Source organism: Xenopus laevis, chromosome 4S (genome assembly GCF_017654675.1).
Source record: "Xenopus laevis strain J_2021 chromosome 4S, Xenopus_laevis_v10.1, whole genome shotgun sequence".
Taxonomy (NCBI): Eukaryota; Metazoa; Chordata; class Amphibia; order Anura; family Pipidae; genus Xenopus; species Xenopus laevis.
The window spans coordinates 12,115,495-12,131,987 of NC_054378.1; the positions used below are offsets into that span (position 1 = coordinate 12,115,495).

The 16,493-nt window shown below is 38.7% G+C and overlaps 1 protein-coding gene across 1 annotated transcript; it reads left to right on the forward strand.

The window, feature by feature from the left end:
* The first annotated feature begins 1,920 nt into the window (after positions 1 to 1,920).
* LOC121393432 (protein kinase C delta type-like) lies at positions 1,921 to 15,526 on the forward strand. The gene is made up of 11 exons (XM_041561921.1): positions 1,921 to 1,962; positions 6,564 to 6,735; positions 8,248 to 8,354; positions 9,136 to 9,300; positions 10,851 to 10,942; positions 11,053 to 11,115; positions 11,203 to 11,341; positions 11,836 to 12,027; positions 12,858 to 12,986; positions 13,955 to 14,084; positions 14,578 to 15,526. Exons 1-10 carry the CDS (start codon positions 1,921 to 1,923, stop codon positions 14,063 to 14,065), a joined length of 1,212 nt encoding a protein of 403 aa, XP_041417855.1. The 3' UTR covers positions 14,066 to 14,084; positions 14,578 to 15,526.
* Positions 15,527 to 16,493: the final 967 nt, after the last annotated feature.

Below are 16,493 nucleotides of genomic sequence, written 5' to 3' on the forward strand. Positions count from 1 at the left end.
CTAGTTACAAGGGTATGCTGTACCTAAGGTTGCCACTCGGCTAGGGTTGCCACCTTTTCTTGAAAAAACTACTGGCCTTCCTATATATTTATCTGTTTTCCCTATTAATAACATTGGGATCAACCATAATTTTTACCGGCCAGGCCGGTAAAATACCGGCCAGGTGGCAACCCTAGCTGTACCTAAGGTTGCCACCCGGCCAGTATTTTACCGCCCTGGCCGGTAAAAATGATGGTTGATCCCAATGTTATTAATAGGGAAAAAAGATAAATATATAGGAAGGCTGGTAGTTTTTTCCAGAAAAGGTGGCAACCCTACCCACTATACCACACCAGCTTGTCTGTAACAGCAACAATATTAGGGGCACTTATTTCCCAGCCAATAGGAATGGTATTTGTAATCCACTATAGAAACTCACCATACCAGATCTAGAGCACTCTCCACATGTAATTGTGCCTTTCCCTTTTCAATGATCACAGGTCTGTAAAATGAATAATGTCAACCACCACTAGGGTTGCCACCTGACCGGTATTTTACCAGCCCAACCGGTAAAAATGATGGTTGATCCCAATTGTATTAATAGGGAAAAAATAAACAGGAAGGCCGGTATTTTTTTTTCCAGAAAAGGTGGCAGCCCTAACCACCACAAAGAAACTAGATCTGATCCTAAATACTGAATGTACTTTCTGGTGGAAACATGATCCATTATGTGGAAGTGGGGTTGCACTTCATCTGAACTCTTTTTCACCTGGCAGTCAGCAATGAGTGTATATAGTGAATTGCCGTTATTTCTACATTATGAAAAAGTAGTAAAAGTTGTGTGTACTTCAACCACTTTGTAAGAACTTGTGAAGTAGGTGCAAAGCAGACCAGAAAACCCTTGCCAGGGGTTACATAGACATCCGGGAAAAGAAATACGGCTCACGTGCCTGGTTGTCTGACCTTATAAATTCAATTTTTCACTTTTGCAATTACGGGGTGCTGCAGCCGTATTTTTTTTCTGGATTTCTACAGTATTAAGACATTTGAATGTGTTAAAAGTTATCACCATGTCCCACCCTGAACAGCACAGTCAGGCCCGGATTTGTGGCAGACTACAGATCTCTGGGGATGCGTGCTTCTGTTAACCCCAGCTCTCTAACGCATGCACATGCACACGCGGGTGGAGGGAGGGGGGATGCGCGAGTGCGGTCGCAGGGCAACAGGGCTCAGCAGCCTGGGAGCAACTCAGCCTGGAATCTGTGCCTGAGCACAGTGACCCATTTTTGGTCCATTGGATAAGAATTCCTTGTCTAGAAACTAGTACCAGAACTAAGTTTTTTTTAAAGCATTTGAGCTCTAATTGGCTCCACACACATTGCTATGTGAACCCCGTTGTTCATGATCAGTGTAGGACACAAAAATATGAATGAAACTTTTTTTTAGATTTTAGTTTTCTTTTCATGCATACACTTCCGAAAAAGCCCTGCCCATTTCTTTGTACACTGCCCCTTGTGTCTGTACGCAGAACAGTGTTTAATCAGCAGCTGCATGTTATAATGGATTTGCCACTGACAGAGAGTGTGAAGTCCTTGACTTCCAGAATTCTTGCTGGGGAAGTGCCATAGCATTACTTATCTGAGGCATATTCCAGCAAGGCTTCTTTTGCAACATCTTCTGTGATAGTGGGAGGTTGTAAAAGGCAGTAAAAATAATTATACAGTATTCTGTGTCCTGCCATGTTTAATCCCATTACTATAATGTTACTTTATGCTACACAGAGGCCTAGAATTATCAGCTCTTTGCAGCATGCTCATTGTGGTGTTTATACAAATGGCCTGTAGGTGTCGCTGTACAGTATATTCTATACATTACCATTACCTGATGAGACTTATGAAACTGCACTTACTGCTATAAAGAACTTTTTCGTGCCAAGAGTAAATGTGGTTGCTGAAAGATATTAATTCCGCCAACGTGAATAACGTAATGGCGAATCCACAGAACAATTTGTAGCAGCTTTGAGAGAGCTGGTTGTTACCTGTGAGTTTGGGAATCTAACAGATGAAATGCTAAGAGACCAAATAGTGGAAAAAACTAATTCACCACGCATTATTAGAGAGAGACTGCTCCTAGAACAGGATTTAAACCTTGCAAAGGCTATTTGTTGGAGTGTAATGGCTGCATGAACCTGCTAATAAAGCACTATTATACTCTACTCATACTCGGCTACCAATACATAATACGCAGCCAGACCAGATGTTAAATCGAGGTAAATCATGCACCCATATACACTATTTTGATGCATTTAGGAAATGGCATACAACTGATATACCCACTGACAGCCCACATAATGCCCAAACTGGCATCGGTGCAACTTGCTCTTCATTTACAAACAAGTGCAATGAGGTTTCATATCTAGTGGGCAATCACCAAATTGTGGTTGGTGAAATGACTGTATTGTTTGGTGGGGGGGGCTGCCAATTGTTTGCATCTAGCACTGTTACCCTCTTTGGTAAATTAAACAATGGTAGCCAGTTTAAAGGCGAATGAAACCCTAAAAATGAATGTCTAGAATTGTCATATTGTATATACTGAACTTATTGATCCAGCCGGAGGGTTAGATATTTAACTCTGGCAGTTTTTGGACACCTAAGTGGTCCTTTGATTCACCCAGGCAGCTGTGTCCCTTTTCCTGAGTCATTTGTAATATAAGGTTTGCCCAGAAGGTGGCAGTGTTTAAAAGTATAAAAGGAGAGCACATGTGCTCAGGGCTCTCTCTTCCTGGATCCCAACTTGTGGGGAGGTGGGTACAGGAGTCGGTCTGGACAGTAACAGGCCCCAACTTAAGGAAAGTTTAGTGCTTTAATGACCTGAAACATTTATCAAGGCAAATCAAGGTGGCAGTTCATCAGCATGTGTTTGACTGCTTAGAGCTATTGAACTCCATTCTGTTCTATGTAGTGTCAGCTAAGGAAAAAATCATGTGTTAAAACAACCCCCCATGTAGTGATTGTCAAACCTTTTCAAATCAAGCCCCACTTGAAAAGTCCAACCTTGGGTTGGGACACTCTTAGCCCATGAAATAAATATGGGTATAGGAGATTATTGATTTATTAGTCATTTTGAAATTAAATTAAAAAAATCCAATCCTTCCTGACTCCAAATGGAATATGACAAATGAAAGTATATTTTCATTGATTTGCTGAATTGAAAATATTTTTGTCTATACAGGTATGGGACCTGTTATGCAGAATCCTCAGGACATGGGGTATTCCGGATAACAGATCTTTCTATAAGTTGGATCATCATACCTTAAGTCTACTAGAAAATCACCAGTGGCGTAACTGCCGGGGGAGCAGGGGGTGCGATTGGGCCAGGGCCCGCACCCCCTCAGGGCCCCCCGGTAGCTCACGCAACACGAATTCTGGGCTGATTCCCGGGCGGTTCCGGGTGTACGGAGGGGAGTGGGGGGCCAGGCAGCGTGTCCTGCACTAGGGCCTGCCCCCCTCTAGTTACGTCACTGAAAATCACGTAAACATTAACATACGCAATAGACTGGTTTTGCTTCCATTAAGGATTAATTATATCTTAGTTGGGATCAAGTACAAGCTACAATCTTAAAAATTTGGATTATTTGGATAAAATGGCATCTATCAGAGATCGTCCTTCCATAATTCGGAGCTTTCTGGATAACAGGCTTTCAGATAATGGATCCCATACCTGTATACTATTTTTTGTTAATTATTTGCAACTCGGGAGACAAACAGGGGTCATATTTCATTAATAGATTTCCATAATACTATCAAATAATGTTTTATTTTTTAAAAGCTTCATGGCATTATTGGTACTTTTTGGCTAATGCTGTGTACCCAATTGATGCCTTCATGTCTGGAGACATCTGCTTTCCTTATATACTTTTATGAAGTTAATACATAACCATGGTTCCTGTCCTTTTATAAAAAGAATGGCAGACAGATGGACTTTTGTCACTGTGATTCTTCTTGCCCTGAAACATATCATAAAAACGAGATTTGTTTCAAATTTATCAAGAATTTGGGCATTGTACATGACTATATACTAATCATGTAAACAACGGTGTCACTATATGTTTGGAGGGGCCTGGTGCTCACAGCAAACCCTCCCCAGCCCCCCTCACCCGCTCCCCCTGGGAGAGCAGCCCCCTACAACTGCAGGGTCTCCTTCCTCTATAGTTATGCTGGTACATGGAAAAAAGCTATGTGTTTTGTATATACAGTAATTGTGAATATGGTCAAAAAGTAAATAAGGTTTTGGAAAGTGGTACAGGTATAGGATCCGTTACCTAGAAACCCATTATCCAGAAAGCTCCGAAGTAGGTAAAGGTCATGTCTCGTAGACGTCATTTTATCCATATAATCCAAATGTTTAAAAATGATTTCCTTATTTCTCTTTAATAATAAAACAGTAGATTGTACTTCATCAAAAATAAGATGTAATTAATCCTTATTGTAAGCAAAACCAGTCTATTGGGTTAATTTAATGTTTCCATGATTTTCTAGTAGACTTAAGGCGTGAAGGTCCAAATCACAGAAAGATCCGTTATCTGGAAAACCCCATGTCCCGAGCATTCTGGATAACAGGTCCCATACCTGTATCAAATATGCAATAGATTCAAGTTAACAAAAGAAAGTGATCGCTCGCCTGGATTATATAGAGTATAGATTGTATCAACCATCAATTGGGGTGTCTGACTCATCTTGGGAGACTGATCCAGAATTCTGAAAATTCACATTTTAAAAAAAAAGTAACTTAAATAAGGAAAATATTACATAATAATAAGTGATAACACTTTGCTTTTCATTGACCCTTTAAAGGAGTTATTGAATGTGCAGAGGGTATAGTGACGTTCTCGTTTACTAAAAGGGTATTTAATTATTCTTGTATAAAAACAGATTTGATTTAAATGCCTTTCACCTGTATAATATACCTGTATTGCCAATGGCAGTTGGTACAGTTGGTGCAGTGATGTACCACATTTAGATTAGATGTAGTTTGTATAAATTGTGCTAGAAATACTAGTATTTGCTGTATTACTCTATAAATAACATATTTGGGGTACCAGTACCTTTTCAATATGTATAATGTCTTCAGGGTGCCAGTGTCCATTGCCTGTAAGAGAATAGTGTTATAGGGCAACCTTTGCCAACTGCTTTTTACTATGTATACTGTGCTTGGACTATCAATGATCACTGGATTTTAATCATTTAATATGGTTGAGTTACCACTATAGGACTGCGTGTAATGTGCTATGAGAACCTGTAAATAATTTGCCCCAGATTATAGTGTGCTTTGGGTACCTATGCCAACTGACTTTCACACTATAAAAAAGGGATCCCCAACCTTTTGAACCGGTGAGCGACATTCAGAAGTAAAAAGAGTTAGGGAGCAACACTAGAATTAAAAATGTTCCTGGGGTGCCAAATAAAGGCTGTGATTGGCCATTTAGTAGCCCTATGTGGATTGTCAACCTACATTGATGTTCTGTTTGGCAGTACACATGGTTTTTAAACAAATAAACTTGCCTCCAAGTCAGGAATTCAAAAATAAGCATCAGCTTTGAGGCCACTGGGAGCAACATCCAAGGGGTTGGAGAGTAACATGTTGCTCATGAGCTACTGGTTGGGGATCACTGCTATAGAATATACCATTGGGTGTCACCATATGTAACATTCTTGGGGTACCAGTAGCCATTGCTTCTTACTGTATATAATGTAATGTGTATCATATAGTTGTTATGCCAGTGACCATAGATTCTCACTGTATATAATGTCCTCTGCAGTGTCTAACTGTACATGATGCCCCTGTCCACTGCCTCTTATATCATATAATGTACTTTGGGTGTTTAGTATCCTTTGGCTTTTACTGTATAAATGGGATGGGGTCCCATTACCCACTGCCTTTCACTGTACATAATGAACTTGTATAATATTCTTGGGGTGCCTTTTGGCTGCTGCCCATCACTGTGTATTGAGCTTAGGCCTGTGGTACCTATGGCGTCTCTTTGTGTGTAATGTGCTTAAGGTGTCAGAACCCACTGGTGCTAAAATAATTTTTTGCAAAATAACAGATTCTGGCTTCCATTTTAAAATCGGTAGAAGACTGTTAGTAATTGGTTGCTATGGACAATTTAGAACCAATGTTAGTATATGAGCCATAATGTCTATATAAAGTGTAATGTGCTTGGGGAAGCAATACCCAGCTCAAGCTGCCGCTTGCCATTTGGCCTCAACCTTTCACATGTCATTCAAGTTCATACGGATCAGTTTTGCTACTAAATGTACCAGTGAAAAGCAACATTGGAGATTTAAGGAAACATTTATTAAAGCTCTTTGTTCAGGATCATACAATTGTACCCTTAGAGCCCATTGAGAGAGTTGCAGTTGTGTCCTGAGCTTTGTTCTACCCTGTATCTTGTTATGGTATAAAACCCCATTACAGGTACAGGCTACAACAAGGCACAACAAGCAAGTTTTACACTCATTTGTTTGTACTTGGCACCTTGCCCATGAATAATAAATACATTCCCCCATAAGTGAATAAAGTAGAAATTAGAGAGTCATGCGGTGCTTATTTTTTTATCAGGTAAAAAGTTTCGAAAAGAAGAAAAGGAGAGAAAGAAAAGAAATGAAAAAGAGGAGAAGAAGAAAAACCACGGGGAAAGAGAGAAGAAAACAACGGCCAAGAAACGTTCCAGGAGTCCAGATAAAAGCCGAGATGGTAAGGAGAATAAACTTGCAGTTCATTGCTGGTGTTCTAAGAAAATAGTTTTTTGCACTGTAAAATAAAATATTATTCTAAACAACTTCCTATAAACATTAAAAGGATGGTTCACCTTTAAGTTAACTTTGAGTATGTTATACAATGGCCAGTTCTAAACAACTTTTCAATTGGTCTTCATTATTTATTTTTTATAGTTTTTGAATTATTTGCCGTTTTCTTTTGGATCTTTCCAGCTTTCAAACGGGGGTCACTGACCCAACCTAAAAAACAAATGCTCTGTAAGGCTACAAACGTATTATTATTGCTACTTTTTATTACTCATCTTTCTAGTCAGCCCCACTCTTATTCATATACCAGTCTCTTTTTCAAATCAATGCATGGTTGCTAGGGTAATTTGCACCCTAGCAACCAGATTGCTGAAATTGCAAACTGGAGAGTTGCTGAATAAAAAGCTAAATAACTTAAAAACCACAAATAATAAAAAATGAAAGCCAATTGCAAATCGTCTCAGAATATCATTTTCTACATAATACTAAAAGTTCATTTAGGGGCACATTTACTATTGGTCGAATATCGAGGGTTAATTTTAATCCATCGATCGAACGATTTTCCTTCGATCAAAAAAAGCTTAGAAAGCTTATGGGGAAGGTCCCCATAGGCTAACATTGGTGCTCGGTAGGTTTAAAGTGCAGAAATAGGTGGTCGAAGTTTTTTTTAAAGAGACAGTACTTAAACTATCGAATAGTCGAACGATTTTTAGTTCAATCATTCGATTCGAAGTCGTAGTCGAAGTAGCCAATTTAATGGTCGAAGTAACCAAAAAAATACTTTGAAATTGGAAGTGTTTTTTATTCTAATCCTTCACTCGAGCTTAGTAAATGTGCCCCTTAAAGTTAAACCACCCCTTTAATAAACATTTTCAGTGTACTGTAATTCACTATAATTGCTATTAAAACAAACATCTGTCACAGCTCTAACTCCTGAAACAATGTTGCAGACTTGTTTAAAAAATCTATAGAGCATTAATGTAAGTTTTTTACTTTTGTTCTATAGAATTGTTTATATTAGTGTGGTTAATCCATTGTAGCTTCAATTAATAAAATAATTCATTTTGTGAAAAACTAAATTCAGTGCCATTAGTGATTATTGTGAAATCAAAGAATGATTCGTTCATTGTTAGAGTGCTGATTCAGTGCTATATGTTTCTCTGACTGCATCTGATCTTTGAATGGCAATATCAAAATCAGGACATATTTAGACCCCATAAAATGTATGGACATGCAAAATTACACCCAGCTGTGACCTTATGCACCAAACTCTGCCGATTCCCAACATGCCCCATGCATTACCTGGTTACTGATATGGGAATGTACCAATGAAACAGGTGTGACACAGCTTGTTGCATGGGACATAAGGAAGACTGTATCTTACAAATGAGGTGACACTGTAACTATTCAGACATTTGCCGAACATTTCTTGAATTAACGTTATTTTTTTTTAATACTCTAGATGGAAGACAACAGAAGAAGATTCGAGGGGAACCCGAAACACCACCGGCCCTCGATATCAACAATTACCGCCTTATAAAACAGATAGGCGAAGGTTCATTTGGCAAGGTGAGTGATGAACTTCCTAAAGGAAGTGCCAGGAAAAAGCAGGGAAATCTACTCCTAAATTGAGATGCCAGTTCTTGCTGTGTCCAACACAATATATCCTTCCACTTATGCAAATCAATGACTAGCATATACATGAAATTACTGACTGTTCCAGTACCTCTAATGTGATAGGTCAGAGGCATCCTGTGTATGTACAAGCTGTTGATTTGCAAAAGAGGAGATATGGCAGTATAGTACATACCCAGGGACCTCAGCTTGTATTCTGTATCATTTCGTGCAACTGCATCTTTCCAGTGCGGTGCTTTAAGGAATGAGAAACTGTATAATGCAAGCTTTAGGTTCATACATTCCCTTATTCCCTTATTGTTATCTTTTATTACTTATCTTTTAGTCTTGCCTGGTTAGTAGAGTACATTGAACCCTAACAACCAGATACTCAAATGTCAAAGTAGAAAAAATCATATTAAAAGTTAATTAAAAGTTAAACTATGTCTTTAAGGGTCCAACATTCTTTCGGAACTATGAACTATGTCTTTAAGGGTCCAACATTCTTTCGGACATATTAGTCAGTCCGTAAGGATAATTTTGAGTCTAAAGTGGGAATGCAGGATACTTCATTGATCATCTTTTGGTATGAAACTAAACCATAAATCTTTATATAAACCATTAAACCAAATAGCCATTTCAATCCTATTTAACCCATAAATCATGTCAGCTGGATGCACTTGTGTCCATACAAGCAACCCAGCAATATTTTCTTCATTCCCACTCTTTTCTCTAGGTGATGTTGGCATCTTATATGATAAAAGACCAACTGGTTGCAGTGAAGATAATTGAAAAGAAAAAGACTCGGGACTTCAAGAACGTCAGGAATGAAGCGTCAGTGCTACAGCTTGCCAGAAGATGCCCGTATTTATGTCGGGGAATGGCAACACTTCAAACTCAGGTAAAGGGAAGAGAGTTTTATTAGGTTCTTATTTTATCCCAGGTTCTGTTACTAATATAATGACTTCATATAGCATATTTTTATTTATTAGTTATTGTAATGCTGCCAGGGGACTAACTACTGGGGGTGCAGGGGTGCATCTGGGCCCTTACCCCCTTGAGGGTGGGCACGGCTTGCACCCAGACCCGATCCTACTTATCTTCATTACTGAATGCTGCTATTAGAGATGTCACAATAGGCTGTGGTATACTTTTCAGGATAGGTGTGGTAGTATTTGAGGGTTATGTCTTTCTATTGTATGCGTTTCATATGAGCACTTTTTAGTATCAGAACTATCATGATAAAACAAATGCTGTTGTGCTGGGGTCATTCTGTTCAAAATTGGGAACTAGAATTTTCCATGCATTTCAACTATATACGGGTCAGACCTAAATTTGTTCTAAATACATACATCCCATATATTTGTACTCTCCTCTGCTTTGTTCAGCTATTGAAAGATACATCAGTATGGCAGGACCCTTTCCCAATAGTATAATCTATTCCTATTAATGCTAGTGTATTGTGTCTAACCCACTATTTCTTAAAGGGGTGGTTCACCTTTAAACAACTAGTTGTTTTCAGATAGATCACCAGAAATAATGACTATTTCCAATGATTTTCTATGTGTGACCGTTTTTCTAATATTGAAAGTGTAAAATGTCATTTTTCAACTTCTGAAGCAGCTCTGGGGGGGGGTCGCTGACCCTGTAAACTGTTCTAAATGTATCCATTTAGGGGCATCGAGGGTCGAATTTCGAATTGAAAAAACTTCGAATTCAAAAAGACCAACCAAAATGAAGTCAAAGGTTTTTTTTGGTAGAATAGGTCTGTTTTTGATCAAATAGGTCCGTAATTTGGACGAATTCAAATTGTATGAATGAAAGGAATAGCGCATTCGATCGAATTCCATCCTAAGTTTTTCCTAAAAAAACTTTGATTTGACTCCAAATAGGTTCTAGGAAGTCCCCCATAGGCTAAAAAGAGCAATTCGGCAGGTTTTAGATGGCGAATGGTCAAAGTCAAATTTTGACATTCAAATTTTTTAAATTTTTTTTTCAAATTCAAATCGAATTTGGACTATTCCCTAGTCGAAGTACACAAAAAATAGCTTGAAATTCGATTCTTTTTCATTCGAATATTCACCTCGACCTTTGATAAATCTGCCCCTTAGTTGATACATTTCTTATCTTTGTTCCTGCTCAGCAGAATCTCTGGTTTTCATTACAGGCAGCTGTTAGAATTGATACAATAGTAGCTAATAGTCCAGAGATTCTTAGAAAAACAGTAAAAAATAAATAATGGAAAGTAATTGAAAAAAGTCTTTATTTCTGGGGAACAATCTAAAAATAAAAATAACTGAATTGAAAAAAGTGTTTGGAAGGTGAACAACCCCTTTAAAGTAATTATTCAATGATTTTACCTAACTTTGTATTAAATTGGGAAAATATGAAATTGTGTTCCTGTGATATCCAATTCCGTGCCTCACTCTCTCCTTTATATTTTGTATCCAGTCTCTCATACTGCTAGTTCTGGAGTATATGAGTGGCGGCACACTGGATGACCTCATAACAACCGTAGGTCGTCTGAACAGTGACCTCATAATGTAAGTAACCTGCTTCTTGAGGCAGAAGGACCTAAAACATTATGGATATCACAATCTGCAAGTACTTTGTTCATTATATATAATAAATCCTGTCATTTGTCTTTTAAAAGGTTTTATTCTGCAGAACTAGCAGTAGGTTTGAAGTTCTTGCATGCCAATGGGATCGTGCATCGGTAAGGAAACTTTACATCCTCTCGAAATGCCACTCATTTTATTAATGGCAAACATGATATACACTGTGCTACTTATGTGCCTTACAGTGACCTGAAGCCTCAGAATATTTTGTTGGATGAAGAGGGTCATTTGAAGATCGCTGATTTCGGCATCGTCTGTACCAACATGTTTAAATCAAATACTCAGCGTGGAAGGTGTGGAACACCAGGGTATATAGCCCCAGAGGTAAGAATATTAGCGCCATACAGCTATACAATATTTCTTATTATTTTAAGTGAAATTGAAGTGCTCCTATGCAACTTGACCTCAGTTACCTTGTCCTTGAGCCCATCCTGGGTAATTCATTTTATTAATTTTTTTAAAATATATTTTTATTGATTTCTGGTAAGTATGGGATAGGGGACACAGAAAAAGAAAAAAAAGGGGGGGGCTTTTAAGAAAGGTAGGTAGTTTCTTTCGCTCTTGCCATCAAGCATGTTATATATAAGAAATGTTATTTGCTTTTCAAACGGGGTGAGGGATCTTCCGAGGTTACTGGATCCTCCTAAATAGCCATAGAAAGGCTTGAGCTGACAATATTGATGATAGTCCTGCAAGTCTGCCATGGGTCTGGCCTGTCTGAGGAGTGGCAAGTCAGCCAGTTGTCCTTTCTCCATTATATGGATAAACTGCAGATGTCCATCGACCTGGGTAATTCATTTTATATATTTCTTCTCTAGGTTTTAGCAGATATGGAATACAATTCAAGTGCTGATTGGTGGTCGTTTGGTGTTATCTTATATAAAATGGCCACCGGCATATTACCATATTCACGGCATATCTCTAAAGAAGAACAACTAGAAAGGATCCTGACTGAAAAGCCTCAATATCCAGAATTCCTTTCTGCGGAATTACGTGACCTCTTAAAACAGGTTAGTAAAATGGGAATGGAATTTTAACAGAAATTGTATTAAATGCTAAAAAGCTGCTTTATTATTTTTTTTTTGTTTTCAACATAACAGTTTTAAGGTATTTAGTCTACTGTTATAGGTGTGACTGCTAAGGTGGGTCTGCAGACACAGAGGGCACTGGCCAAATAATGAAACAAATTCTTAAAGGCTAAATGCGATCTACATTTTTAACTAATGTAAAACAGACCAGCCATTAACCAGAGACTGCGTCCATTCTATGAAGTTCCCATATAGGCACATTGGACCAGGGATATTGGAAGCATTGCTCATGTAGGCCACTGATAGTTGGCTTTGGCCTGGTTTAGGAGGAATATAGTAAAATTGCTACTGTAAGTCATTTGGCCCTAAGTAGTTCAGCTTCCGACTTTGACTTACGCTGCTTATCTGCTGAGTGTAGCAGAAAAGGGTGCAATTAAACACATGTAAGCACATTTTAAGTGAAAAGTCTCCAGAACAAGGTAAGACTGGGAAGGGGACCCATGAGTGTGGGGATAGTTTGAGATCAAAAGTTCAGTAAGAGGTGCTATAAGAGGTGGTTAGTCAGCTGTTTAGCCTTGAGTACCATAGAGGAGTGTTAGCAGCTTTAGATCCCAAATAGTTATAACTACATTTTATATATTAGAATACTATATGACAGCTCATCTAGTTCTTATTCAAAATTCTAGATGCCATCAAGAGCACAAAGCATTACCTAGGAAGAATTATATGATTTTGTATGTAAATAATTAACTGAATGAAATGTAGCCACATAAATAAAATATTTTATAATAACTATTCATCTTTTGCTTTAGCTCTTGAAGAAGAAGCCCAAACATCGCCTTGGGGTATATGCCGACATCCGGGACCACCCATTTTATTCCACAATTGATTGGGTGCAAGTGGAGAGAAGAAACCTGCTGTCTCCTATTATACCACCTAAAGTAAGTTCATAACGTTAATGTGATCGCACTGGCCATTCCCCCAGAAGTGATATAGTACCTCTTATCCCACCGTGAAACATGTCGATTTCATTTGCTGTGGGATACAATTCGTAGATAAATAGATTTTTGTGTATAAATGTACTTTGGTAGCCTTGTTCACTTAATTAACTTTTAGTATAGTATTTAAAGTAGTATTCTATGTCAGTCTGCATTAGAGCTTCATTACTTTGTATTATATGAGTACATGTTTTGCTGCAAAGCTCTTGGGTTTTAAACTGTTCTAAGGTTTTAATGACCCTACTAACTGGGATAAGGAATTTGGAAGACAGAATGGCAAGTGAAGGAAATATTCTGAATAAAGGGATAAGCTAGGAAAAATAAGAATTCATATTGCAATGCAGCCAGTTAGAGGGTAGTTGTGCATACATAGTAACACACACAACAAAATCATGGGAAAATGTACCTGTCCTTTCATACTAATAATACAGGTTTGGGACCTATTATCCTGAATGCTCGGGATTTTCTGGATTACGGATCTTTCCATAATTTGGATCTTCCTACTTTAAATCTACTAGAAAATCATGTAAACATTAAATAAACCCAATAAAATGGTTGTACATTCAATAAGGATTAATTATATCTCAGTGTGGGTCAAGTACAATGTACTGTTTAATTATTATAGAGAAAAAGGAAATCATTTTTCAAAATGGATAAAATGAAGTCTTTGGGAGACAGCCATTCCATAATTTGGAGTTTATTGGAGAATGGGTTTCCAGATAACAGATCCCATACCTATAATAATATAGCAAAACATATATAGTTGGGCAAAAACACAATGTATGAGAATGAAACATGAAATCTGCTCCGCTTATGCTTTACAATAGACTCATGGCAATTTAGAATAGAAATGTCACAATGGCTATAGAAGGTTAATTATTATATAACCATGCTTCTCTTTTTTCCTGCAGAGCTCAGTTAAGGGATTCAGCAAGAAAAATATCCCATTCCCAGAGGAGGACCCCAGTGAGACCCGCATGGTCGAAAAGTTCAGCTACATTGACCCAAGCTGGCAGGAGTAATTCCTCTGCCACCACCGAGGTAAACCTTAGAGTTTGACTGGGAATATTTCTAGACCTAATATTTTAGATTAGAATATGGATCTGAAGTCTTTATTTCAGAATATCTTTATCTGCTAAAGTACAAGTTTCAGCGCCTGCCATTGACTTTTAAACGTCTCTGAGCTCTGGGCACTTTCCCCCACATTTATTTTTTAAGCTCTGTGATTGGGTTGTTGGTGGACATATCCAATGGTCTGTTATTTTATCACCATAACCCAGGGAAACTTTTACATTAGAAATTGATTTCTATATAAGAAGATATCTTGAAGAAGCCTTAACGTTGAAATTACTCTACTACTTAATATGTTGCATCTTTCATACATTAAAACTTATTGATTTACATAAATTATTGCATACTTTAACTCATACACTTACAAGCAGAAATGCCAGGATTGGTTACTTGTATATTCATTTCACAAAAGGACTGAGATTTCTGGACCAGCAGTACTTTATATAAAATGTAACTTTTTCAGCTTGATCTCATCCAACTGACCATCACAAAAGCTGTGCAACTTGCCACCAGGACACCAGTAGCACTGGCTTCATCCTGTAATATCGGGTAATGTATAACATCCAAGGTGAGCGAATACTGTTTTTTAATATCTTAAAAATCTGTCCTGCTCTACCAACCCGAATTGAAGCTTTCTCCCCACATCCACCATCTTTCAGCACTGCATGTAATTGCCAGAATCATCACAGAAAGCACTTATAGCTGCATTTATCATCTCTGTGTGCTTTATGTGCCATTTCAATCTTACGCAGCTTTTCATAGTTTTAAAGTTTTTAATCATAGTCTCAGTTTTATTCTAGTTTTAAAAAAAAAAACAAAAAAAAAAAAACACCTCCCCATCCTTCCCTGTTAAACAACCTGCCCATCTTTTCACCTGAACCAACCTTTCCCTATTTCTATAAAGCACAGCCTCTTTCCTACAGGCTCTAAAAAGCACAGCCTGTCCCCCGCAGGCTCTTTAAAGCATCATACCTTCTCATTGTACCTTATTAAGCAACCTTCCCATCTCTCCATGTAAAACTACCCTTCCCAATTCTTTACCAAGCATAACCTGCTTTTTGCAGGCTCTATAAAGCTCAGCCTGTTCCCTGCAGGCTCCATAAAGCTCAGCCTGTTCCCTGCAGGCTCCATAAAGCACAGCCTGTTCCCTGCAGGCTTCATAAAGCTCAGCCTCTTTCCTACAGGCTCTATAAAACTCAACTGGTTCCCTTTAGACTCTATAAAGCTCAGCCTGTTCCCTGCAGGCTTTATAAAGCACAGTCTGTTTCTTGCAGGCTCTATAAAGCTCAGCCTGTTCCCTTCAGGCTTCATAATGCACAGCCTCTTTCCTACAGGCTATATATAGCTCAGCCTGTTCCCTGCAGGCCTCATAAAGCTCAGCATGTTCCCTGTAGGCTCTATAAAACACAGTCTGTTCCCTACAGGCTTTATTATCTGTGATGTCATCAGAGGGGGGGTTAGGGGTGGGCATAGCTAGTGGCCTGTGACTAGCTAATTTTAATCTATGGCCAGTCATAAGTCACTAGCGGTTCCCCTCTAATGATATCACAAATTCACCCTATTAAACTACCTGTGCATCTTCCCATGAAATACATCCCCATCATACCTTCCCATTGTACCTTATTAAGCAACCTTCCCATCTCTCCATGTAAAACTGCCCTTCCCAATTCTTTACCAAGCGTAACCTGCTTTTTGCAGGTTCTATAAAGCACAGCCTGTTCCCTGCAGGCTCCATAAAGCACAGCCTGTTCCCTGCAGGCTTCATAAAGCTCAGCCTCTTTCCTACAGGCTCTATAAAGCTCAACTGGTTCCCTTTAGACTCTATAAAGCTCAGCCTGTTCCCTGCAGGCTCCATAAAGCACAGCCTGTTCCCTGCAGGCTTTATAAAGCTCAGCCTCTTTCCTACAGGCTCTATAAAGCTCAACTGGTTCCCTTTAGACTCTATAAAGCTCAGCCTGTTCCCTGCAGGCTTTATAAAGCACAGTCTGTTTCTTGCAGGCTCTATAAAGCTCAGCCTGTTCCCTTCAGGCTTCATAATGCACAGCCTCTTTCCTACAGGCTATATATAGCTCAGCCTGTTCCCTGCAGGCCTCATAAAGCTCAGCATGTTCCCTGTAGGCTCTATAAAACACAGTCTGTTCCCTACAGGCTTTATTATCTGTGATGTCATCAGAGGGGGGGTTAGGGGTGGGCATAGCTAGTGGCCTGTGACTAGCCAATTTTAATCTATGGCCAGTCATAAGTCACTAGCGGTTCCCCTCTAATGATATCACAGATTCACCCTGTTAAACTACCTATGCATCTTCCCATGAAATACATCCCCATCATACTTTCCCATTGTACCGTATTAGCCAACCTTCCCATCTCTCCATGTAAAAC